This window comes from Poecilia latipinna, unplaced genomic scaffold (genome assembly GCF_001443285.1).
Source record: "Poecilia latipinna isolate Pla-1442-1.1 unplaced genomic scaffold, P_latipinna-1.0 Scaffold1924, whole genome shotgun sequence".
In the NCBI taxonomy this organism is placed as follows: Eukaryota; Metazoa; Chordata; class Actinopteri; order Cyprinodontiformes; family Poeciliidae; genus Poecilia; species Poecilia latipinna.
The window spans coordinates 89,228-98,373 of record NW_015114540.1 but is presented as its reverse complement, the minus strand read 5'-3'; the positions used below and the strand labels follow the sequence as shown (position 1 = coordinate 98,373).

Below are 9,146 nucleotides of genomic sequence, written 5' to 3'. Positions count from 1 at the left end.
AGAGAGGACTCTCATCTATCACTAATTTGGGAATACTGAGGTTTCTCCTCAGTATTCTTTCTCTTCTTTCTCCATTTCTTTCTCCATTAGCTAATGGAGAAAGAAAGTTGCCTCTTACCTGCCGTGAACAGCAACAGCAGCGACCCCGGTCTTCTCAATCCGCTGCACCAGACTGACCGTCTCCTCCAGCTGTTAACCACCAACATGAAACACTGACCTGTCAGTCATTCTGTTTTCACATAGGCCCTGTTATCTTTCATTTTCACCATGTCACAAAATTATTTTAACATCTAATTTCTGCTTTGTATCATTTCTCATATCAGCCCTTTGATGGCATGTTTTAATGTACTTCCATGATTTTCCCCATTTATAATCACTTCTAAAAGTACAGATTTTATTTTTCAAAATTTTAAAAGCTGCTTTTTTTTATTTGTCACATTTGAGTCAAAAACTTCAACTTCTATAACTGGGATTTGAGTGATGGACTAACTCAAAATGGTACATAATTATAATGTGGAAACAAAATGGTGAAAAGTAGAGCTGCACAATGAATCTAATTATTACTACCATTAGAATATCAGTGAATGAAAGCTGCAATCAGATCAGACTTCTTTGATGCAGTAGTTGGTAGGTCCTATATTTCCAGTGTCATGCGTTCATAATCTACATGTCAAAATATATTTCAGAAGTTAGTAGACTACAACAAAATTAAATATTTAAAAAAGAAACAGCCTCAAGCTACACCAGCTCAGAAAATGTAACCTGATAACAGACATGCGATGTCTTACCGAAGGCAGAATCCGGATTTTACACGTAACTGGTACTGAGACTCCCATCACAAGCTTTTTAAGGATCTTTAATAAAGAAGAAAAACACAGAATGGATCAAGAAAACTCTTGAAACCCACAAATTTCAAAGTGGCTCCTTGTCAATTAAAAAATAATCTAGTGGATGTACTCACAGCTTCAATCTTGTCTGGATTTGATAGCAGAGCAGCTCCCATTCCACCCTGAAGGAAAACACAAAGTGGAGGGTCAAAGGTCAAAGCAGCAGCAGCAGCAGCAAGATAATATGCATCACAATCACAGACAGGTGATTACCCTCAAGGATATCTGCTCTAGCAGCTGTTTTTATACAAGTGGTACAATCACAAAAAGAATAAAAACAGAACAAATCACCTTACCTTAGTGGAGTATTCCTTTGGACATCCCATGTTCACATCAATGGCAGCCACGTCTTGCTCCCTGAACAACAGACATAGTCTGAATACACTTCAGCAGGTTATCACTTATATCATGATGCACCAGTTTACCAGTAAAGGACAAACTACATTATTTGGGTGGTTTTTTTTATATTTTTTTATTGGATTTACGTAGCTCTTGCATGAGCGAAATGGAAAAAGTGTGTGTGAACTACACTCCTTCAAACTAAAGAACTGTTCCTTTCTTCATAGAACCTATGAGGAAAGAAACATCTGCTGCTCATCGGTGAGACCAGCTCTATAAAAACTCATGTTTGTTCAACTGGAAGCTCTAAGACATACGAATGTGTCTTAAAACAATGTTTTGGTGGAATAACATCAACGGAGTTTAAGTAGCAATGTTTGCTGCCCAAAAATCTGGGAGTGGTTATAAGATTATTCACAAGAAGAATATGTTTTTTTCGCCACACACATATGACAATGCTTCAAGAATCAAGAGGTGGACTTCCGGTGGCGATGCGGCGTGGGGAAGACGCATGCTGAAGAGCTAGAGCTGATATCGACCAATTTTAAATGTCTACTTTCCGTCAGAGGGCTTAATACATGTGAAGACGGTGGAAACTAAGCAGCACAAGATGAATAGAGGAAAAAATTTAAGACTAAAGAACACTCCGGGACCCAAAATCGACCAAATGATGATGTTGAACTCACGAGCTAACGAAGCTAACGGTGCTAGCGCTAATACTAGCATGGAGACTCCAGCTGGTACAGGGACAGACTCGTCGATTATAAACAAAATTCGCATCATGAACCGAGATCTTCAAGACAAAATACAACAAGTCGGGGCAGACGTGACTACAATTAAAGACTGTCTGGACTCTCTGAAATCCGATGTTGTCGGCCTCAACAGCAGAATTGGGGAAGCCGAAAACAGAGTATCGCAACTCGAAGATGAGAACGCAGCGCTCGCTGCCAACACGGCTGAGCTGAAGTCCAAAGTTGCACTGCTGGAAGATCGAATTCAATATCAAGAAGGGGAATAACGCACTGGAATGTGTAATGGATGTGCTACGCTCCCTACTTCCGCAGGACCAGAATGCTGATCAAATCGTCGTTGAGAGGGCTCACAGAGTACCCGCTACACTAAAAGAAGATGGGCGAAACACGTCAGCCGGACCCCGCCACATTCTGGTGAGATTCCTTCGCTTCGCGGACAAGGAGAAAATACGACTTAGAGCCAGAGAGATCGGATCATTTCAGTGGAGGGGACATAAGTTTGATTTTTTTCCCAGACTTCACGAAGGAAGTACAAGAAAAAAGAAATAAATTCTTTGAGGTCAGACGTATGTGCAGAGCCAAGGGACTGAAATACACCACGCAGTACCCTGCAGTGTTTTGGGTCTCCCTTGGTAAGGAACGCCTCCGTTTTGAAGACGCAGCGGCAGCAAAAAAGATGATAGACAAATACCAACCCCCGGAGGAAGGAGAATGAATGAACAGACCGTGGTGATCATTGGCAATATATCCTCTCTGAGATCACTAATCATAACTTCCAGTTTATTAAGGCCAAAGTGTTTACTGTATTATACACGCTAAAACTAGACTCCGTTAAACTGGTTAAATTTATGCTATTTCAATGAGACTTTGCACACGGTGAAAATGGATTGTTATTTAGGCAATCTAAGCTGCATGGATGGCGATTTGGACTCCCATACAAGAACGTGAAGTTACGATCTGGACTTCTATGCATTTATATCCCACATATTTTCTTAAGGTATACAGTTTAAATAGCACAACCCTTTAGTTATTTTTTCATTTTCCTCTTATCTGAGTCATTTGAGCTAACAAAGCTCTGGCGGAATTTTTTTGATCTTTATTATTATTATATACTATTGGTCTGGACAGCTCACGTTGAAGTCCTCCATGCTTGTCATAAGGAATAAGGCACAGTTATTTACTTTTTCTTTTAGTTTTGGGGCCCTCCTCCTGAGCCAGTCGTTTTTTGTTTTCTCCTTAGTTATATGTATACACACAACGGGTACATCACAAGATATAAGGATGCTCCCATTACTATTATCGACAAATGGACATAAACTATGGGGACCATAGTTAAAATATCCTCATGGAACGTTAATGGTTTGGGCTCATACACTAAACGAAGCAAAGTGATTAAATATCTAAAACAGAAAAAAGTAGATGTGATGATGCTACAAGAAACCCATCTGTTGGAGAAAGACGTCAATAGAATTAAGGATAGATGGGTGGGACAAGCTTACCATAATACTTTCCAACAGAAGAANACTGTGTTTCAGGAAGTGACTCTGACGTCTCTACCAGCTGTGCTGCTTTTTAAAGACGGAACATACTTCATTTATGATGGTGAGACATGTTGGGGGTCAACCTGTGGCTCTAACTTGTACTGCTGCCTGATTAGATGCCCAAACCCTTAAGATGTGAGTCAGTGATCAGAACTCAGGTGGACCTTCTGTGTTTCAGAGGAACAGGATGGAGACCTGAAGTCCTGGATCAAAAGAGAACGCTTCCCCAACTTCTTTCTGATTGATGGCTACACCCTGTATGCTATGGGGGAATCAGGTAACAGGAACACACCTGTGTCAGGATGATGTCATCATCAAACAGGTAGATTGAAGGTTCTGCAGCTCAGGACGAACTCTAGAGTTGCTGTTTATAACCCGATTCTGTGTTGGTCACCCAGTCCATCCAGTCCACATGCTGACCTTGAGTCAGAACCCTGGTCGCGAAGTCACTGGGACTTCCAGATGCTTCAGATGATCTGCAGGTTTCTATGAGCTAAATCTATTTTAGACATCTGAGTCCCAGTTTAACTCCTGATGTTGTTAGGAACCAAACCTTTACTCTGGATAATTATGTCTCTGGTTTTGCTTTTATCGTCTGAGAAATATTTCCAAACTGAGGTTGGGGCAGATACTCTATTGTCTCTTGACCTGAACTGGAAATGATTATTCTCGCTTTAGCTCAATCTTGTTTGGATTATTGTGAAGAACCTTTCACACAGAACCCTCCATGGACCGGTGACAGGATTCTCATGGCACCCTGGGCAGGTGGACTTTAGTGCCCATTTCAAGATTTTTGTTTGGACTTGAAGAGCTATTTGGGGGGGGAGGCACTGGATTACACCAGAGAACATCTCCAGCCGGTCCGCTGGGTCCTGAAGTAAGAGCCTGCCAACAGTAAGCAGAATTTGGCCCAGTGTCTGTCCCTGGTGAACCAAATGGCAGTCAGTGTCCTCAGAACGAGGAGGCAGACTGAAACCAGGAGTGCTGGGACAGGGAATGAGCTAAGAGCTCTAGAATCAGTCTTTAGGTTTAGGTGATGTGGTTCCACCTTTCTCCTGAAGGTAAACTGGTCTTACTGGCTCTGCTGGAGGAGAGACACCTGTGTGAAGAAAACCTAAGGTGAGCCATGATTGTCGGACATCCATGTATCAATTAAATGTCCTGCTGTGATGCGTTTCCTGTTATTTGTTTAGGTATAAGCATCTGGTGGAGAAGGTGGCCACAAAGCACAAGGACACCTATGGCAGGTCAGCTTTTATTGTGGAAGGCACACAGGAAGAGGAACCGTATTGCTGACTGTGTCTGTGTGTTCAGGAAGTTCTACTTTGGTTTCATGGAGGACAGCGGGTACATCGATGGACTCATCATGGGGTGAGGTTTGCCACGTCACCTGTTGAAGTTGTTAAGCTCATTAACAGCACCTGTTCATGCTGTCACCAGAGAGGCCCTTGTCCCTTCCTTGATGGTGGTCAACCTGTCCAACGATGGCTACTTCCTGCCGCCAGCGCCTATAGAGACTGAGCTGCAGTTGCTGGACTTCCTGGACGGCGTGCTGGACGGCAGTGTTGAGGTATAGTGGGGCGAGGTGGCAGTTGCAGTGGTTGAGGGTAGTTGGGATCGATTGGGGCATTTGGGTGGTGCCCCAGATGCGATGTGCTGGGGCAGTTGGGGTGGTTTGTGGCACCCCAACTGATGTGTGTCCCAAACCACCAGTTGGGGTGGTTTGGGGCATTTTGGTGGAGAGATGTAGTTTGTGGCAGTTGGGTGGTGCAGTAGGTTCCTCTGAGGAGGTGCAGTGCAGCAGGAAGTCCTTGATTTCTTTCTCACATGCTCCTCAGGCTCTGGGAGGAAATTGCTTCACTCAGCGCGTCCGACGCTTCCTTTACGAGACCAGAATGACACTAATGGTAAGTGACATCATCAACCCACTTCCTGCTTCCTGTCCGAGCCTCTGCTCACGGCCTGTCTCTCTAGCCGGTGTTCAGGGACGCCCCGGTGCTCGGCTGCTTCCTGATTGGCTTCCCGCTTGCGGTCGGCTGCGTCTTCTGCTACCTCTGCATCAAGAACCGACCCGGTTCTGCTGATGACGACGAAGACACTCCTCTACTGGCACCGTCGATGCAACGCAAGAAGAAACTGACAGAGAAAAAGTCCGACTGAGCAGACGTAGAGGAACTAGACTTTAGGTTCAGAAATGGTTCTGGTTTCACCCAGATGTACTTTCAAACAAGAACTTTCATTAGTCAGCTCAGTTGTGTCTTTTAATCCCAATTAAAAACATAAGTCAGTGAAATGTCTCTGAGGCTTTATTCCCACCAGGAGAGTCCTTTGGTTGGCCTGGTTGGTCCGCCCCAAAAGTAAACTTTATTTTTCCTTTTGATGAGGTTTTTATTGACATTGGGCTCTTTTGCAAACAGACTATAATTTGTAAAGAGAGCCTGGCAGCTGAAGATTGTTGCTTCCAATGGATAGAAATGATGGAAAAGGAAATCAAACATGGAAGTCTGGCTTTTGTGCTGTTACTACAACTGCAAGAGCAGCTCATTCAGCACAGGTTTCGTGGTGGAATGTTTCTAATTTTGGAACGAGGTTGATAAATGCTTTGACCCACAGCAGACTGGCGGCAGAAACTGCCCAATCATTTCAGTATAATCGGTACACGCAGGAGCGTTGGCAACACTTAAGGCTCATTGCTGCCATGACGCTCAGCTACGGTGGTTCATGAAGTCTAAAAAGATGTTTATTTTCTGTAGTTGATCCGGATGGAGGGCTGCACCTGGTAGGCAAGTCAACTGCAGCAAAAAGGTTCGGGTTCGATTCCCGGCCTGGGGTCTTTCTGCATGGAGTTTGCATGTTCTCCCTGTGCAGGGGGGGGTTCTCTTCAGGTTCTCTTCCTCCCATAGTCCAAACATGACTGTCAGGTTGGTCTCTCTAAATTCTCCCTTGGTGTGAGTGTGTGTGTGCATGGTTGTGTTTCCTGTCTGTCTCTGTGTTGCCCTGCGACAGACTGGTGACCTGTCTAGGTGACCCTGCCTCTTGCGTCAGCAGCACCTCCTGACCCCACTAGGGACAAGAGTGTTAGAAAATGGATGGATCCAGAGGGGACTTCCGGTGGCGATGCGGCGAGGGGAAGACGCATGCTGAAGAGCTAGAGCTGATATCGACCAATTTTAAATGTCTACTTTCCGTCAGAGGGCTTAATACATGTGAAGACGGTGGAAACTAAGCAGCACAGATGAATAGAGGAAAAAATTCAAGACTAAAGAACACTCCGGGACCCAAAATCGACCAAATGATGATGTCGAACTCACGAGCTAACGAAGCTAACGGTGCTAACGCTAATACTAGCATGGAGACTCCAGCTGGTACAGGGACAGACCCGTCGATTATAAACGAAATTCGCATCATGAACCATCAAGACAAAATACAACAAGTCGGGGCAGACGTGACTACAATTAAAGACTGTCTGGACTCTCTGAAATCCGATGTTGTCGGCCTCAACAGCAGAATTGGGGAAGCCGAAAACAGAGTATCGCAACTCGAAGATGAAAACGCAGCGCTCGCTGCCAACACGGCTGAGCTGAAGTCCAAAGTTGCACTGCTGGAAGATCGAATTCAATATCAAGAAAATTACAGCAGAAGAAACAATCTGAGGATCAAGGGTATCCCGGAGCGGTCGGAGAAGGGGAATAACGCACTGGAATGTGTAATGGATGTGCTACGCTCCCAACTTCCGCAGGACCAGAATGCTGATCAAATCGTCGTTGAGAGGCTCACAGAGTACCCGCTACACTAAAAGAAGATGGGCGAAACACGTCAGCCGGACCCGCCACATCCTGGTGAGATTCCTTCGCTTCGCGGACAAGGAGAAAATACGACTTAGAGCCAGAGAGATCGGATCATTTCAGTGGAGGGGAAATAAGTTAGAATTTTTCCCAGACTTCACGAAGGAAGTACAAGAAAAAAGAAATAAATTCTTTGAGGTCAGACGTATGTGCAGAGCCAAGGGACTAAAATACACCACGCAGTGTTTTGGGTCTCCCTTGGTAAGGACGCAGCGGCAGCAAAAAAGATGATAGACAAATACCAACCCCCGGAGGAAGGAGAATGAATGAACAGACCGTGGTGATCATTGGCAATATATCCTCTCTGAGATCACTAATCATAACTTCCAATTTATTAAGGCCAAAGTGTTTACTGTATTATACACGCTAAAACTAGACTCCGTTAAACTGGTTAAATTTATGCTATTTCAATGAGACTTTGCACACGGTGAAAATGGATTGTTATTTAGGCAATCTAAGCTGCATGGATGGCGATTTGGACTCCCATAGAAGAATGTGAAGTTACGATCTGGACTTCTATGTATTTATATCCCACATATTTTCTTAAGGTATACAGTTTAAATAGCACAACCCTTTAGTTATTTTTTCATTTTCCTCTTATCCGAGTCATTTGAGCTAACAAAGCTCTGGCGGAATTTTTTGGATCTTTATTATTATTATATACTATTGGTCGGGACAGCTCACGTTGAAGTCCTCCATGCTTGTCATAAGGAATAAGGCACAGTTATTTACTTTTTATTTTAGTTTTGGGGCCCTCCTTCTGAGCCAGTCGTTTTTTGTTTTCTCCTTAGTTATATGTATACACACAACGGGTACATCACAAGATATAAGGATGCTTCCATTACTATTATCGACAAATGGACATAAACTATGGGGACCATAGTTAAAATATCCTCATGGAACCTTAATGGTTTGGGCTCATAAACAAAGCAAAGTGATTAAATATCTAAAACAGAAAAAAGTAGATGTGATGATGCTACAAGAAACCCATCTGTTAGAGAAAGACGTCAATAGAATTAAGGATAGATGGGTGGGACAAGCTTACCATAATACTTTCCAACAGAAGAAGCGGGGCGTATCCATCCTATTTTCTAAACATCTCTCAATTCAAGTAGAGAAGGAGTATAAAGACAAAGAAGGTCGAGTAATTGTTCTGCTAGTCAATATTTCAGGACAAAACATCATTATAGCTAACATATATGCCCCTAATATAGAAGATCCAGACTTTTTCTTACAGCTAAAAAGAATCTTCCTAGATTTTGGAGACTTCCCAATCATTCTTTCTGGAGATTTTAACCAAGTCCTAGACATCATTCTGGACAGATCAGGGAAATCAATTCCTAAAACCAGTAAAACCCTAGACGCGATCAAAGATCTGTGCAAACATACTGGTTTATCAGACGTCTGGAGACTTTTAAACCCTTCAGCGCGAGACTATACTTTCTTCTCAAATAGGCACTCAGTTTACAGTAGGATAGACTACTTTCTGATCTCGCACTCTCTCATTGAAAACGTTGGGAACTGCAGTATAGGTTCAATAGCGTTGACCGACCATGCCCCCATAGACTTGGTTCTACAATTGGGATCTCACTATGAAAGGGCTAGAGGATGGAGGATGAATACCAGCATACTAAATGATGCTGAAATATTTCAAAAACTCCAAAAACTAATTACTGAATACTTTATGATCAACAATAATACCGCGGACCAAAACTCAATTTGGGACGGGTTCAAAGCGTATATTAGGGGAATAATGATTCAGCACTCATCCCGGATCAAAAA

The 9,146-nt window shown here is 43.4% G+C and overlaps 2 protein-coding genes across 2 annotated transcripts in view; one reads left to right on the top strand and one right to left on the bottom strand.

The window, feature by feature from the left end:
• LOC106935192 (tRNA-dihydrouridine(20) synthase [NAD(P)+]-like) overlaps window positions 1-1,371 on the bottom strand; it is a 35,780-nt gene extending 34,409 nt beyond the window's left edge. Inside the window, exons 1-4 of the mRNA XM_015015545.1 lie at window positions 1,184-1,371; window positions 962-1,009; window positions 789-854; window positions 119-189 (exon numbers count right to left, since the gene is read on the bottom strand). Coding sequence (XP_014871031.1) covers window positions 119-189; window positions 789-854; window positions 962-1,009; window positions 1,184-1,213 — 215 coding nt within the window. The 5' untranslated portion in view covers window positions 1,214-1,371. The remainder of the gene's footprint in view (window positions 1-118; window positions 190-788; window positions 855-961; window positions 1,010-1,183) is intronic.
• Window positions 1,372-1,950: 579 nt separating this feature from the next.
• LOC106935186 (protein disulfide-isomerase TMX3-like) lies at window positions 1,951-5,812 on the top strand. Its single transcript, XM_015015538.1, has 10 exons — window positions 1,951-2,199; window positions 2,291-2,392; window positions 3,496-3,580; window positions 3,698-3,796; window positions 4,581-4,638; window positions 4,713-4,766; window positions 4,834-4,890; window positions 4,960-5,089; window positions 5,358-5,426; window positions 5,494-5,812. The coding sequence occupies exons 1-10, from the start codon at window positions 1,951-1,953 to the stop codon at window positions 5,677-5,679; spliced, it is 1,089 nt and encodes a 362-aa protein (XP_014871024.1). The 3' UTR covers window positions 5,680-5,812.
• The last annotated feature ends 3,334 nt before the right edge of the window (window positions 5,813-9,146 follow it).